At 35.0% G+C, this 18124-nt stretch overlaps 1 protein-coding gene across 7 annotated transcripts in view; it reads left to right on the top strand.

Moving 5' to 3' along the window:
- CACNA2D1 (calcium voltage-gated channel auxiliary subunit alpha2delta 1) overlaps positions 1-18124 on the top strand; it is a 482620-nt gene that overhangs the window by 305415 nt on the left and 159081 nt on the right. For all 7 annotated transcript variants that reach the window (XM_039218422.1, XM_039218421.1, XM_039218419.1 and 4 more), the window contains exon 6: positions 11031-11160. In XM_039218422.1, the coding sequence (XP_039074353.1) occupies positions 11031-11160 (130 nt within the window). The remainder of the gene's footprint in view (positions 1-11030; positions 11161-18124) is intronic.

Here is an 18124-nt window from a genome sequence, read left to right as displayed (position 1 = left end):
ATATATTTTTTTAATTTTTATCAGGAGAAAAATATTTTAAATACATAGAAGACAAAATAGTAAAATAGTCTCATAATCATTTCATCTATTATTTACTTAAATATTCTAAGATAAATTAGATGACATTTCACTCCTAGATATTTCTGTTTGCAACTTCTTTTTCCCCTTTTAGTGAGGACAAGGCATTCATGTATAATCACTATATGCATTGTTACGTAGAGGAGGTAGTAGAGTGTGATAGTTAAAAGATTGTATCCTGGAGTGCCACTGCTTGGATTTCAATCCCAGCTCTGCCATTTTATAGCTGGGTGGTATTGACAGTCATATAATCTCTCTGTGTTTGACTTTCTTGGTCTGTAAAATACCGGTAATAGAATACCTACTTCACACAGTTACTGTGATAATTAATTAGCACATGCAAAGCATGTAGAATTTTCCCATCTTAGAGTAGGCAATCCAGGAATGCAAATGAATAGAATTTCAAAAAATAATAATTATTAATATGATTGTAATAAATTCAAGATTTATTTGAAATGATTTTAGCTCCAAGTGGAGCCTGTTTGTATGTATGTATTTGTTAACAGTAATGAAAAGGTAGCAGATGAGCTACTTTTCATTTTATTGTCATGAATATAATCCTTGCATTTGTGTAAAATACTTAAGACAATGCACAACATAAAAAAATCAGAGTAGAATCTTCAAAACATTTTTTTTTGAGAGGGAGAGCAAGGGGGACAGAGAGAGCATGCTTCTGTATGCAAGTGGGGGAGGGGCAGGGGCAGATAGAGGAAAAAATCTTACGCACCCTCTATGCTCAGCACAGAGACTCATGCAGGATTTGAACTCACAACCCTGACATCACGACCTGAGCTGAAATCAGGAGTCGGAAGCTTAACTGGGCCACCGCAGCACCCCTCAAAAAACATTTTAAAAATATGAACACAGTGCAGAAATTTGTCTTCATCTCATCATAGGTTTTGAAAAGAAGGTTTTAATTTGAAAGGAAAATTTAATGTCAAAAATATTTTTTACAAAGCTACAAATTCAGCAATTTTTTGTGAAATTTCACGTTCACGTTCTTACATTTGAAATTTATTGAGGTTCTTAGTTTAAGTTTTGGAGACATCTGTCCCAACAAAACCTTAAATTCTCTGAAGGTTAGTGCAGCAGATTCCCCAGAAGGCTTGAATTGTACCAGCAAGCTGCACTATTTTTTTAATTCCCAGAGCAAGCAAAAAGAAGGCAGATCATTACAAACCCTTATTAACCTAATTCCAAGATCTATGTTTCTGACTAAAATCCAAATGAAGTAAGTTCAGCCCAGAATTCCCATGTCGATAAACTGAGTTGATTTATTTGCTACATTTTATTGTATTGATCATGTTAAAAATGTGACCTGTCTGCGACATTTGTCTGGTCTCCTGAGTTCCCTCGCATATTTATTTTCTTAGAATCTTGTCTACATTAAAATGAATTCCAACATAATGTCCTATCTAAATGTCTTCTTAAAAGCCCAGTCTTTCATGATTTGATTTTATTTTGGAGAAATAAATGTGATTTTAGAATGAGCTAGTACAGGTATGCCTTAAAGAGCAAGGAAATCTAGTCTGATTATTAAAGAAAGAATCAAAGTTGAGGTTATTTTCCTAACGTTTTTACACTATCTTGTAATACGCAGCCTTTATTTGGGGCTCTGTTAATGACTGACTTTGAATCCTCAGAAAGGTGATGGCATAGAAATAGAATAATAATCGCTTCTGTGGAGTGATTGGTTTGATCAGAATTGCCATTTTTGCATGTAAATGTAAAATAAATGGTTTAAATATATATATATTTTAATTTCTTAATGTTTTATTTATTCCTGAGAGAGAGAGAGACAGCATGAGCAGAGAAGGGTCAGAGAGAGAAGGAGTCACAGAATCTGAAACAGCCTCCAGGCTCTGAGCTGGCTGTCAGCACACAGCCCGATGCAGGGCTCAAACCCATGAACTGTGAGATCAAGACCTGAGCCGAAGTCGGACGCTTAACTGACTGAGCCACCCAGGCACCCCTGGTTTAAATATTTTTGAGAGAAAGAGACAGAGCACGAGCAGAGGAGGGGCAGAGAGAGAGGGAGACACAGGATCCGAAGCAGGCTCCAGCTCTGAGCTCTCAGCACAGAGCCCGACGTGGGGCTTGACCTCAGGAGCCATGAAATCATGGCCTGAGCCGAAGTTGGCGCTTAACCTACTGAGCCACCCAGGTGCCCCTATATACTTATTCTATACTAGGCACTAGATTCTTTATATACAGTGTATCATTTAAAGTTACAAGTGCCCATTGTGGCACATACTAGTATTTTAGTGATATTCAGTTAAAACAAGTATACGGTAATGAGCTTAAGACACTTGCCCTATGTCACACATGGCATTTGATCGTGCACAAAATTGAATGTCACACCATTGGCATAATCCACAGCAAGAGCCATGCGTCACTATGCTATGCCACCCTGCCTGTACCCTGGACACCTGGGAGGCACATGAGACCTGTGATGCAGCCGTTAAAAGTCAAGACTTAAGGCTAACAGTTTTTGAGAGGTTTGATTTAAAATTTTAATTTATTATGGTTATTCATTATTTTGTCTATATATAATTATTCAGCTTCTCTTTTATCCAGCCAGCTTCATCATTGACAGTTATTAAATTATGATGATTTGCAGTAGGTAAAATGAAGTCTCTGTGATTGAAATGATAGACTTCACATCTAAATCTGTACTAATCTGATCTACTGTCCCTGGTGATATTTACCATGGGTATCTTAAAAGTATGCATGCACCACTGTGGGAAATACAGCCACATTAAGATTCATTGGGGAAAAAAAAAAACGTGAACCTAGTAAAAAGGTAGATTAGATTAGGTTCCATTTCTTGTAGGAATTCTGCCTTTTGGTGTTTGAAGCTTTCAAAAGTGTTACATCTCTTTTGACAGTTTTCTAATGCTTTGTGCGCCTGGGCATATGCTTCTTTTGCAAGGATAGTTTACACATTGGTTCTCAGTTGCCATGGAGTAGGGACATGTATAATTCTCTTTCAAATTCCCCATCCAGTTCTTTCTTTTCAGAAGTAGTGTATGGTGCATTTGTTGAGAACTCAGTGAACATTCACTGAGTTTGGAAAATTCACTGGCGTGATGTGGGCATTGTATACTTACCCTGCATAAAACATAGTGATTTTCATATGTAAGGTACCATTTCATAATCCCTTAACAGAGAAAAATATCCTATCAGTCTTTTCCCACATTTGTTATTCTTATATATAAATACATATATTTTAAGATGAAAGAATCTGTATAAGTATATACGTACATATACAGTAGTGTTACTGTATGCCTTTCTAATGCTGATGATTTGAAATTTCAGATTTTTAATTTAAAAAAATTTTAATGTTTATTTTTGAGAGAGAGAGAGAGAGACAGAGTGCAAACAAGGGAGGAGCAGAGAGAGAGAGGGAGACACAGAATCTGAAGCAGACTCCAGGCTCTGAGCTGTCAGCACAGAATCTGATGCAGAGCTCAAACTCATGAACTATGAGTTCATGACCAGCGCCAGAGTCAGACACTTAACTGACTGAGCCACCCAGGCACCTCTGAAATTTCATATTACACATGGCATTGAAAGCAGTCCCCAACCCTTGTGATCACACTTACCTGTACTTGGATTCTAATGGCTCATTCTCCCCGTCTGCCAGGTCCTGAGATCAGTGGTCTGCATTCATTCATCCGTCCTAAGCTAAAAATACATCAGTCTTACTTTGAGGATGTTCTCAGATTTATATCTGAACTTTTTTGAATGTTATGGTGATCTTCATCAGCAAGCAACCTCAATGCATTTTACTTAAGGACTGTTTTTGCATTTAAAATGTAATTTGGGGGGCGTCTGAGTGGATCCGTCTTTTGAGAGTCCTATTCCTAGTTTCCACCAGAATCATAATATCACAGCTCCGGAGTTCAAGCATCACATCAGGCTCTGTGCTGGTGGCTCAGAGCCTACTGGGGATTCTCTTTCTCTCCCTCTTTGCCCTTCCTTCACCCGCCCTGTGTTTCTCTCAAAATAAATAAAAACTTTTAAAAACATTTTAAAAATGTAATTTGGGGACTCCTGCGTGGCTTAGTATGTTAAGCATAAGGCTTTGGCTCAGGTTATGATTTCATGGTTCATGAGTTTTAGCCCTGCATCTGGCTCCATACTGATAGCACACTGGAACATTCTCTCTCTCTCTCTCTCTCTCAAAATAAATAAAATAAACTTCTAAGATGCAATTTAATAAGCAAGTTACTGCAATGAACAGTATCCCTTTTTGAGTTAATTCAGTTCACTTTTATGTGATTTATTTCACATTCATGTTTACTTTTGACTCACTGTCCTATTTAGAAATGTGTATACGGTCCCACATTGGGCTCTGCACTGATAGTGCGAAGCTTGCATAGAAAGAATTCTCTCTGTCTTCCTCTCGCTGTCCCTCCCCAACTTGTGTTTTCTCTCTCTCTCAAAGTAGATAAACTTAAAAAAAAAAGAACTAAAATTGTTTCTTCAGTATTCTCTTGACAACTAATGTTATAAATTTGCTTGTCATGTTAATGTCACAACATTCTTTTGATAATGTGTTAAATAAATTGCCCCTGAAGAATTAATGCTATAGTTTTTCTGCATGGTAAAGCAAAGAAATGATAACTTTTTAATTACCTGGAGAAATCCTTTGAATTCATTTTTAAAAAATCTCTTATTTCTTTATCAAACATATTATGGTTAGCTAAACACATATGTTTCTGCAAGGACAATATAGCCATTCATTAAACTGTTAATTTAAAAATTGTATTCTTTTTATTGCTATGATTCAGTAATAGCAGAGTTCCAATATTAAATTGAAGTCTCTACTGTGTCATTCAGTTTGTGTCCTCCAAGTCCCATTTCCTTTCTGAGACTGGGCATCTCCTCAATACTTCCTGAGTCATATCATCCTCAAGGAAAAAATAGCAATGTAAAGCAATTAACTTAGGAGACAAAAGAGTGTTCTTACAGCCACTGTGACTGGATTCATTGTTGAATATTCAGGCTGATCTTACCACCTGACCACAACAATTAAGGCTGGATGAGCCTCCGCACCTTTTCCTCTCTCTTCATTATTTATTATTTGGCCATGGAGAGCTGGAGTGCTGCAAATGATTTACTAAAAAGGACACTTTCCTCTGTAGGGTCAGAACAGGTAACCGGCCTTAACTAACGGAGCACCCCAGAAGGCTTACATTCCAAGGGTGAACCAGTGGTTACACAGACTTTTCAGATGTAGTGACTCAGAAAGTCTTTTTTAAGTGTAGTATTTGCATGCTCATTATTTATATTGAATGATAATGCCATGCCTAGATGCATATTATGTATCTAAGATTTTATCAGATATTGGTGAAACTAAAAAACAAAATCAGATACCAGTGAAACTGAAAAGAAATCTAAAATCAGTAATGGCTGCATTGTTAAGGTTGCAGATCCCTGTTGTAAAAAATAATACTTGTGAAATAGCTGTGAAAAAGAAGAGGATCTGTTTAGAGGTGGAAATTTCAAAGACATAGTCGAGAACTGTACACCAGGCTGTAGTCTCTAGTTATTAAAGAATTTGGATCATTACGCATGACATCATTCATTTAACTCTTTTTATTAGGGAAGTAGAAATACCAATCATGGTACTTCTATAGAGAAAGTCTCTGTAGAGAGTCTTAGAAACCATTCTTACTCACGATGAACTAACTTTGTCACAGTGTTATTGAACAGAGAGCAGGGGGGATTAATCCTGGCCATAGTGTGATTGTGAACGAAGTTTTTAACTGACAGTGTTCAGTTAAATTGTGACAGAGTGATTAATGTAGTTCCTAGTGCAGTTTAGATAAACTATATAGACTTTTAACTTCTGAGCATTTTGCTATTAGTAGAATTTTTTCAAGATTTCAGTTATTAACAAAACATTGATAACAGATGTTTTAGTATAAATGCCACTCTTTCATTTGAGACATATTAAATATGCAAGAGCCTCATAGACTTATCATTTTGATTTTCCAAATTAATTTTGCTGCTGTGTACTGATTAGAAAATTGAATGGCCTACCCATCCAACATCTGCCTGTACTTTGGTCTCTGAGTGATCTAATCTATTATTCAATAACTGAAATTGTTTGAGATGACTAATATGCAAACATACTTCTCATGTTTCACTTCTGTGTTCCAATAAATACATTTGAATGCCTTTAGAATAGACCTGGTTACTTTCTCTGTACACATTCATATGGTGTAGTCTGGGGAATTTGGGGGGGAAATATTGGAAAGAGGAATGCTTATTTTTTCTCCTGTGTGTTCTGGTAAACAAGGAAATCTTAATTCCGTGGGGAGAATTTGTTTGAAACTTTTACTTAACACATTAAACAATATATGTGAAGTAGCTTTTCTCCAAGTTCCTTTTCTCACTCACTTTGTGTAAAATTTGCTGTATTTTTCATTATACTGTATATACCATTATATGTTAAGATGGGCAAACACATAGCTTATGATGGGATCATCATACGTTACAATAGTTTCATAAGTTTAGGGAGGTATGTGAGTTGCATTTAGAAATTAATATTGTCATGACATTATTTCAAGTTATGGAAACCATAAAAGGGAGAACCATGAAGAGCAGCCGTATTATTTTTTTCTTCCTATACTTAGCAACTGTGCATTAAAATTCATCCTGGTATGTGACTATACAAGTTGAGAATTACATTATTATTTTTTTTATTTTTATTTTTTGAGGGCTACATATTATTTTAAAGTTGTCCCTAAAAGCTCTGCATATAACGATTTTAAATTGCAAGAATCTCCATAAAATGTATTTAAAATTTATTTATTTATTTATTTTTATGTTTTATTTCTGAGAGAGAGAGAGAGAGAGAGAGAGAGAAAGCATGAACAGAGGAGGGTCATAGATAGAGGGGGATACAGAATCTGAAACAGGCTCCAGGCTCTGAGCTACCTGTCACCTAGCTTGAACCCACAAACCGTGAGATCATAACCTGAGTCGAAGCCAGATGCTTAACCAACTGAGCCACCCAAGCACCACTAAAATTTATTATTTTTAAGTATGACAAGATTCAGAGGAAATATAAGCAACTTTTACCTTATAGATAATCATCTAATGCTTAGTAACACTCTAAAGAGGACTTAAAACCAAAATTAATGTTCTGTTTTATTACACATGCAATGCATGTTCATAGTATTGTTAGAAAAAACAAACACGAAGATGAATAACTACATGCATGTTGCATAACTACATAACCACTGTAGTGCTTTAACATTTACTATGTACTCATCCATTCATTTTTCCTTCTACCTGTCTTTCTCTCACAGTAATAGACCTTCCCCCCTTCTTTTTTTTTAATGTTTACATTTTAAGCTTAAAATCATCTTTAAACAGTTTATATGTGCATTCACAATGTAATTACTCTTTTATATTACTTAACAATATAAAATTGTATCTGTGACAGTTATTGTGACATTTTGCTATTGTTGAACACTGAATTTATTTCTAGTTTAGATATTAAATGACATTTCTATGAACATTAATATCAATAAATCCTCTCCTCCAGTCTGCCAACAGATATATCTCAAGTGACTGAATGAAATGCTTGCACATATCTATTCCCAGCCCTAATTCACAGCCCTAATTCACACATGTAGTTCATTATCCATCTATTATCTATCATCTGATCCTTCTACTCTTCATATATTTCTAGCAAAACTTGGTAGAAAGAGATGTAAATGGAATTTCTAAGAAAGATAGACTTATGAAAAATAATGTGTTATTTTCTAAAACTATAGAAACGGGACTATAATTTTTCAGGTCCAAAAAGGACCATAGTTTCTTTAGCTTGAGAGATCTGAATTTAAGATAGAGAATGTTGGAATCAGCTGAGAGATTCTTTCAACAGCCATCCTCCTCCGTGTAATCAACGTCTTTATTGGTGGGGCCTGAGGTTCCCCAAGGTGATTCTGATGTGCCTAATGAGATAAGCACAACACCTGTAGCCCAACAGCACTTATTTATAGGTCAGAAAAGTGAAGGCCAAGGAATGGTGAGTGGCTTAGGCTTGAGAGGTTGTGTTAATGCAGCGGAGTAGAACTGAATTTCTAGGCAACTATGCTTTCCAGTAGGCTTTTCCATGGTTTTTTTAAGTATGTTCTTTACAAGTGGTATTATATGGGAAAAAAGTCTCAGGGGGCATAAATTTGGGAACGCTGCGTTCAACTCTGGAGTGAGGCCTTTCTTTAGAACCTTTGATGTGCCCTTGGGTTTGTTACTCTCTTAATGGAACAACATTTCCCCAACTTACATCAGCATGGCACTGGCCTCTAGAGTATCCTGAGTGGTTAGTGTCTTTTGAAACGTCTTTTGACAAATATTACTCACCATATTACCATTTGCATTTCTGTAATGAAACTGTGTTCTACATGGAGGGTAAAAAAAACTAGGTGTTCATTAATAGGCTTATTACTGATCCACTCTAACTTTTTCATGAGTAGCTTACAAACAAAAATGCCTAATTTCAACTATTGATACTTTAAGTAGTGGACCCCGAATTTTTAGCAAATAACAATCACCTGGACAGTCTGTTACCCTGAGATTGCTCCCTCCCTCCCCAGCTGAGTTGGTCTGGGGTGGGGCCCGAGGGCACACATTTTAAAAGCTGCTGCTGCAGCTTCTCCAAGGACCATACTCTGAGAAACCATTGCTTTAAAAGAAATGTTGAGATTTTTCAGAATATTTTCAGCTGAGAAAACAGTGACATCATTTGTTTACTGGTGTTCTCTTTCTGTTCATCTTATTGAAAATCAAATCGTTTGTTTTAACCCGTTCCCTTCCTGTTCCCTTTTCACAAGTCAATAGCGCTCAGGAGCCAACAATGGAGTGTGAATTTTAAAATGTGTTAAAATCCGTGGTTGAATTCAAGGCGCAATCCCAGTTACCCTTTTCATTCTTTATTAACCATTGCAATCATGGCTGTTATGTTAGGTTCAGAATTCGTTTTGCTCTGTGGTTTCAATTTGCCTGATGTTTCTTCTCTCTTCATTTTTCACACACCTACCCTTTTAGAAAAGGGTATGAATAGTGATTCCTTTATGAATGTTTTTTTGCCACATTGTAGACTTGAAACACTTCTCTTTGGTTATTTTTTTATATTCCATTTGCTTACGGGGTAGCTATTAGATAGTTGTGGCTTTTGCATAAATAAAAAACTGATGAGTTCTCAAATATTTTTTATCAATGACAGCTTTTATAATCTATATCACAAAATTCACATGTCCACTTAAAATGCATACGTAGTCATAACTAAAACACAAGTTTCACAAAATAGTTCTTCATCTTAATATATAGAGTGTACTTCTATATATATTTTAAATGCTTCACTTAAAAAATTGTTTGTTGTAAAGTTGATCCTGACGAAGTTGAACATTTAAAGAATATTTTGGTTTATAGTACTTGTGGAATTGATTTCATTACCTAATGCTGGGTTGCACTTGCACCTTTGGGATTCATTTTTGTTAAAGGCCATATTGTGCATATTTATGTCTAAATATTTCCAGTGTTTAAGAAAAAAATGTGCTAAAGTATCTCAAGATACAAAAGTGTTATTTGGTCATGTAAGTTTTCAGACTTGGGTGGAAAGTTGGACACAGTACTCTGTAAACCTGCTGACTTGATGTTGTTGGTACTCTGTACCAGACTTCCTAGGAAATTTTCTGGTCGTCCACTTAAGTCTTTTCTCTTGTTGATTCTTTGCCTCACTACAGTGTGCTGCCAAAAATAATGAAATGAGCTATGTTTTTCAGTTTGGCTTTGAGGAGATTACCTTTGAATATGTATTCAAAAAATTAAAAAAAAAAACCCTATATTTGTATATATTGCAGAATGAGTCTCTAACATGGAGTTAAAAATAGAAGTCTGAACTTAATTTAAAAATGGGAAGAGTTTAAAAAGCTGGATTTGACCTGGAAAAAATATTTAGCATGATTAGCAAAACAACAACAAAAATAGTACAGAGATGCCCTTTGGATTAATGAGTGAAATTCTCTGTTTCCTGCCAGGGGAATGCAATAAGGTAATTCAGTATCAAAAGCCTAGTTTGAGTAGATCGAAAATTAATCTTCAAACTTAAACTCTTGTGGGCTTTTCTTGAATCATTATTGATTGGACCTTACCTCCTACCTCAAGAGACAAAATGGTTGTAGTTAGGATTTAATTGTGCTTAGTTAGAATAGATCTTCTCTTGTATACTTTATTCTTAAAACAAAAATTGATTCAACTAGAAAACCTGTAAAAATCAAGGGAACATGGTATAAGATATCCTTCATTGCTATATTTTTGCAGATATTTACCATACGTTGTCAAACAAAAAATAACCCTCAACTGCATGATATAAATTTATCAGCATAGATCATAAAGTATACATCAATGGATAATTTTAATTCAATTATATTTAAAGGAATTTATCCTGTTCAATAAATGCACATTTTAATAACTATCACACGTAAAAAGTTCTGGTCCCCTCAGGCTGACCCTGAGTAACTCCTACATTGAGGAAATGACAGAAGTTATATTTTAATGTGAATAATATGAAGTTAATGCTAATGCTAATACCTGAATGTAATTTGTGACTGATATTATCGTGGTCCTATGTTTTACTTATTTTTTACGACATTTTTTTCTAGCTGGATTTTTTTTTATCATGATGTGTTTGACATATAACCTATGAGTTACCAGTGTACAACACAATTATTGGTATTTGTATATATTGCAAATGGGTACAACATTAAGTCAAGTAGTTAGATGTCATCATGGTACTAGATTTTTAAACACTCCTGTAGATCTGGAGTTTTTTGGGAAGATGACACATTTGGCAAATGAAGACCTGGATGTAAGAGTATTTGTTATCTTAAGTCTAATATTCTTTTTATTGTCTATCTTTTCTGATATAGCCTGAAAAAAATGAGAGTGAGCCGGGCAGCCAAAGGATAAAACCTGTTTTCGTTGAAGATGCTAATTTTGGACGACAGATCTCCTATCAACATGCAGCGGTCCATATCCCCACTGACATCTATGAGGGCTGTAAGTAAAAGAATTTGAACAGCTGTTGGAATATCATGCTCTTGTCTGTCTTTTGGATCTCCTGTTTGAGGAGAAAAGGAACAAATGTGAGGTCCTCTTTTGTTGAGACGTCATTGAAGAGTCCGTGGTGAACTCTCTGTAAGAGAAGAAATGGGATTTCCATTAGCAGTCTATACTCGGATAGCTGTACTATGTGGGTATTTGTGGAAGAGTCTGAATCCACTGGACATGTCCTGCTCTGGTGAATAGGTGCTTCCGTCTTGCCAGTTGCCATTAAAACTGAAAACTAATAGGTAAATTTTTTAAAACTCCAAACTATATAGCACAAGTGTGCACAAATACAAATATACTTAGATAAACTGTTAACAGAGAGAGTGGTACATTTGAGACTTGGCAGTTCTGTGTGTGTGTGTGTGTGTGTGTGTGTGTGTGCACGCACACACACCTCCCTTACTCTAGAATATAGGTAAAAAAAATATCTGCCTCTCAATACATTGTGGGCTCAAGATAAAAAGAAATGTTGGAGAAAGACTAATGAAATAAAGAATCATGAAATGAAAGACTTCTTGAGAAGGCTTCCCTGAGAGAAGGGAAGGGCAATATGTTGCTTAGGAAGATACAGGGTGGGAAGCTGTACCATGTATTATTAAGGGCAGAACTGAGAACGCTGGCTATGAATTCTGCTAAGGACAGTCTATATCTATGAAGACCACCCATGACCCAGAAAGCAGGGTCTTTGTTCAGTCATAGCTCTGGTCTGCCATGTTCACCATTCTCTAAACAGTTTGTACTCTGCATTCTCACATAAGGAAGTAGTAAGAAGAAAGGATCATTTGAGATTTTTAAAATGATGTTTCTTGTGTTGCCCATAATTACAGAGGCTGTAAAGTGAATTGGGTATCCAGAGCTCCCTGGGTTCTGGCCGGATGGCCTGAGTTGAAAGTTAACGTTTGCAGTTTTTTTCCTTTATAAATCCTTGAAATTTCAGGACATTTTCTCACCTGTAAAATAGGGTATGATGACTAACCTAAAAGATGATTTGAAGATAAAGTAACTTCATACACTTGTTTTCATAATAGCGCCTGCCTAGTAGTAAGTGCATTGTAAATATTTGTTGTTACTGTCTATTACAATTCAAGTTTAGTTAAGCAGAGGGAACTAAGTACAGGATTTAATAATAAAAATTATAATTTATATTTTGGATTTCCTGTGAGATTATTTAAGTGCATGTAAAGTTCTTTTTAAAACAGAAATTTCATCTTGATCAAATTAGTCATTCTGTTTTTCATTTTAAAGTGTGTATTATTCCTAGCAATTCTTTCAAGATATTGAATGTATGACTTCTTTATTGATAATCGAAACAGAATAGTTGGTATGGGTAGTTTCTGTTGTTGCATGAGAATGAAACATAATTAGACTTGTTTACAATCAGCACTGTTAATTCCAAGTTCTCTTGGGAATTACCTGGGATTTAGGTTCATGTGGTTTTTTTTTTTAACTTTGACCATTATGTACTTAATTTTTTTCTAATTGTTTACTTGTTTTAAAGAAATATCTTGATATTTGCAATTGTATCTTATAGCTATTACAACTATTCAGACAATACTGTGTTTCTCATCTTTTAAAAATTATTTCATCTACCTTGTTTGTTGGGTAGGCCAACAAAATAATCTTACTGCTGTAAGATTATATCTTTGAATTCTTATTAGGAGAACACACTATCTGGATATAGAACTTTTGAGATATACTGTTTTTCTGTCGATTCTCTGTTGATACCATAGGTACTGTTTTTGTTTTTACCTGTGTTACTGTGTTGAAGAAACTTGAGGCCAACTTCTTCATTTTCAATTGGTTACAAAGCTTTCATGATTGTGTTCCTGTTTTGTTGCCTTATATTTAGGGATTTTCTTCCTTCCTCATGAAAATCAATACCAATAAGATAGTCAAAGTCAGTGTTTTTGTTTTTGTTTTTTTAATAATCTATGTAACACTTTGGGTAAAATATATATTAAATGAAAATCTTGCATGTGAAACAAATGAAAGCAAGAACTACTATGACTGAAACAAATATGACATGACTAGAACCCTGCCTACTTAATCCCTTCTGTTCTTGAAGGGGGAAGTCTTCTTTTTGTCCAGTTTCAGTAGTCAAGATAGATTCTCTGAACAAGTTCATAGATTGCAGCCATTCTCCAAGGAAAGAAAAATAACACGGTTAATGGTATTGAGGTTTTAATCTGCTTGCTTGTGGATCTGGCCATTTAGGGAAGTAGGATGAATGTTTTGGAGAGTTTTGCCTCAGGGCTGATTCTATCCCCTCCCCACCCTCCACACAATTTTGGTATGGTAGCAAGAGCCAGTGGTCTGTAGCATAACTTTGCAGTCCATGGACACCTTGGGCTGGGATAACCTGGGAAAGAGAAGGGCTTGACCATACTTACTGATCTGCATGGCACATGCCATGCCTCTATGTGGCCTGGAGCTTGCTTCCTGCTCTAGATGGGGGATGAGACACTATTTCAGGTCCAGGATGGCATAGACTCCGTGTACCCCGCTGAGCACTTAGTGGGTTTCTCAGCCCAGTTTCTGCCTCTTCATATATAGAAAATAATGAGGCTCTTCAAACTTCCTCCCACTTGCATTCCTATAAAGCAGTCCATCTTTTTTCCACTCTATAGAAAACTTCCTTGCAGTTCAGATAATCTAATAGGGATTATCAGGAAATCCTCAAATTGTTCATTAAATTCTCAAGGAAGGATATTGGTACTTTTTACATTTTTTTTTAATGTTTTATTTTTGAGAAAGAGATAGAGACAGCATGAGCAGGGGAGGGTCAGAGAGAGAGGGAGTCACAGAATCCAAAGACAGGCTCCAGGCTCTCAGCTAGCTGTCAGCACAAAGCCCGACACGGGGCTTGAACCCATGAAGCATAAGATCATAACCTGAGCCAAAGTTGGACGCTTAACTGACTGAGCCACCCAGGCACCCCACTTTATACATTTTTGAAACAGTTTTCCCCTATCTAAAAATCATATGCCATGGTGGCAAAGTTTAATGAAGCGTACACATTCAACATAGAGAATGAAGGTCGCCAGCAATAGCACCTCTCATAGCCTATCATAAGTAACAGTTTGGGGCCATAGACCTACAGAATGACTTTAAATGCAGAAACGAATTGCCCAAATAGGATTTTCACTCAACTTAGAGACTCTTGTTAAAACTACTGGAAGGCTGAAGATGAGAGGAAGCTTTCTCTTCAGGAAATTACCCAGAAAAATAAAAGTGACTTTGCTTAGTTTTTTAATGAGGTGATGTTTAAGAAATAAGTGAAAAAATAATTTATCATTTTTTTCATAGATAATTAGCACCTAATTCACCTGTCTAGAAAATAACCTTGTGCATGCATTTTTTGAACAACAAGGGTTAGAAGGGTTTAAGAAGGGGGACATTGAAGCGGTCTTGGATGAAAGGCCATATTATTAAGAATGGGATCAGACTTCCAGTAAAGTCTAATTCCAATCTTAATATTTTTAACGACTATGATAAATGAAATTCCTGATATTTTACTTTTAAGTTAATTTTAACTTTGTTACATTATTTGGGAGACCGAATTGTCCATTGGAGTTACTAAGATAATATCCTTTGCATGACAATCTTTATTTTCTTACTCTTTTCTTCTCTTCAAACTTTTTTTTCAATTTAGTTGAAATCACATAGTTTAAGTCTATCAGTTCTGTGCTGGAACAGACATTAAAAATGATACAAAGAAAGATTAAGCATATTTTTAAAGGGTATTGTGACATAGTATACAGGTTTTTGTTTTTGTTTTAGTATCCTACAAAGAGTTTTTAATTATATTCATGTTTTCCTTTCCCATTTAGAATGAACTATTTGTACACATCTGCAGAAGATGATTTTAATTAGTCTCAGGGACTAAAAAGTGCTGATTGTGAAAATAAGATAAAATATTGAGACAGGTGTTTTCAGATATCAGAAGGCATACTTTAGAATACGTCATAATTTAAAAAAAACAAAAAGAAAAAAAAAGAACCTCTGTCTTGGATTATTTGGTCAGTCTCATTTATCTTAATATTGGCTTCTCCTCCTTTGCTGAAATCTAATCAGTAAGACGCTGACCTTGCCTGGCCTGTACTCTTTTAAAATTCATTTCCCATGTTATGAACTGTGTGAGTAAATGACACAGGAGTAAAATCAGAAATGTCAACAAGATCTTCAAAATTTAATAATTCCCGGGACTCTTGATGCAGTGCATCAGAACCTATCAGATTTACAGGATTGTTCTAGGTTTCTGAATTTAATAAACGTGAAAGCTTACTTTAATTGAAGACTTAGCTGAAGGAAACAGCCTCTTCTTTTCCTAAGACAGTTGTGTGCCTATATTCTCATAAGGAATCTTCTGTTCTAATTTCTCCAAGGCAATTACTTTTTAAAGTCCCAAGAATTGAAATGAGATTATCTTTGCTCATTGATAGATTTAAAGTTTTAGAGTAGTACATTTAATTAGAACCCTATCTGAAAGTGTTCATTTTTGAGAATTTCATTGGCGGATACTGAGATTTTTAGAGGGCATTCAAAGCATACTTAATTTTCAGATCTAATGTCTCTGCTGGGCTGTTAAGAACACAAACATGGAAACAAACATGGAAACTAGTAAGAGAAGTTTTGACTATTTAGACAATTTGGTTTTAATCACAAAACTTTATTAATTTTTCAAATCACTTTAGATTCAAGTATGGGGAATGTCTTCGTAGGATAGTGGATAGGGATTTATCCATAGAAATTTATATTTATTTATAAAATTATTATAGTTCTAAAAGAGTATACAGTAACAAGGGAACATAAAATCTCCCAAGACGCGTAACATTTTCAGGTACTAAATACTTTTGTCCTAACACTTATATTGTCATGTAAGCAAAGAAATTACTTCCATTTTAGAAATGGAAAAGTAAACTTTTATCACAAAGGAGTATCCATTTTGATAAAAGAAGACAAATTTTTCAGGAATTGTATTGTCTTTCAAAATCTCCTATGCTTTACTAACTATACTTCCTATAAACTGAACTACTTATAAATATGAATACTGGCATTGTAATTTTTTTTTAAGTTTACTTACTTATTCTGAGAGTAAGAGAGAGAGAGAGAGAGAGAGAGAGAGAGAGAGTGAGAATGGCAGAAGGGCATAGAGAGAGAATCTCAGGCAGTTCCCCATGATCAGTGCAGAGCCAGATGTAGGGCTTGAACTCACTAATTGAGATCATGACCTGAGCCGAAGTCGGATGCTTGACCGACTGAGCCACTCAGGCACCCCAGTGCTTGGTGATTTTGATGATTATTCACGTTTAGTAATTCTAATCATTTTATATTAATACAAAGAATAGTTTGGGGATGCCTTGGTGGCTCAGTTAGTTAAGCATTCAATTTCAGCTCAGATTATGATCTCAAGGTTCATGACTTTGAGCCCTGCATTGGGCTCTGTACAGATAGATAATTCAGAGCTTGGAGCCTGCTTCAGATTCTATGTCTCCAACTCCCTCTGCCCCTCTCCTATTCATGTGAATTCTCTCTCTCTCTCTCTCAAAATAAATATAAAAAAATTAATAATCTGAACCGTCAAATACTAGAATTCTAAACACTATGTATAATCATGGGACAGCGTGAAATACGCATTCATTTCACTGAGTTCCATTTGGGTTGCATGGACAAGAATAAAGAGACTAAAAGAAGTGGATCCATATCTTATCTCTACCATTGGATTACTTAAATTACAATTAAATCACCCAAATTCTTCATCTCAAAAGATAATATACCTCATTTGGTTATGGTGAGAATTAAATGTGGTAAATAATATTAGGAGTCTGTCAAATAGAAAATGCTTCTATATTCCTATTTTTAATATCCCAAAAGGTATTAAGCTGAATGCAAAGGAACCTTATTTTTTAGGAATTCAAATTATTAACATATGTTACTCTAAACCATATCATATTTAAGTTTTTATGACTAAGAGTCAAATAATTTTAAGGTAATATTTTAACTGATAGATTCACTAATTACATATCATGGATCAAAACAAACTTCCAAATAATCTAAATTTTGTAGGATGGTAACTCAATTTTGTTAAAATTGCTGATTAGTCTCCCATGACCTGACTGAGCATCCATCATGATTGTCTCCACCAAGATGAGATTCCTCAGGGTACCCCTAGTCTCCGGTGAGTAAGGACTGTGGAGAAATTACTATCATTTCTCATCCCTTGGTAATTTTTTTCTGAGTTACTGTTTTCAGAGGTGGTATTTATCACAAATGTAAATTTGTGTAGAGATGAAATAATACAGAATGTTTTTAGCAGTAACACATGGTTTATTTTGTGTTTTGCTTTAGCTAGATAATTTATGGATATATATATAATAGTTCATGCATATGTTAATATAAAACATACTTATCCTGCAATTCTGGAGGGTGCATCCTTCCATACTCCAGAGTTACATGATGAGAGACTGAAAAAGTAAATGTTTTTAAAGAGAAGTCAGTAAAATGTTACCATGGTCATAATATTAATAAGTAGCTTCTGTTCTTTCTTTTAAAAAGTTATTTCAGTTATAAAGCCTTGATTCTCAGTCGTGGAACCAGAAATCTGATAAGGATTTCCCTAAAAAGTATAGTTGATTTTGTAACAAAGAAATCCTCCATTGTAAAAAAAAAAGAAAAAAAAAAGGATAAATAATTGTTCCTTATTAGGAGTAGAACATTGGAATAGTAAATACTCCTAAAAAAAAAAAAAAAAAAAAAAAAAAAGACTTTTTGAGAACAAGCCTGAAATACAAAATGTAGATTTCAGGCTAGGGTAATTTGATCATATTTAATAAGTGTGGCATAAGGAGAAATAATTCCTTTCAGGTAGAGTTTGTACCCTATTGCCTTTTTCTCAGGATGTTTCTGAAATACA

The sequence above is a fragment of the Hyaena hyaena genome, unplaced genomic scaffold (genome assembly GCF_003009895.1).
Source record: "Hyaena hyaena isolate Hyena2069 unplaced genomic scaffold, ASM300989v1 scaffold_761, whole genome shotgun sequence".
Classification (NCBI taxonomy): Eukaryota; Metazoa; Chordata; class Mammalia; order Carnivora; family Hyaenidae; genus Hyaena; species Hyaena hyaena.
The sequence above is the reverse complement of the archived record's forward strand: the minus strand, read 5'-3'. Positions and strand labels throughout refer to the sequence as shown.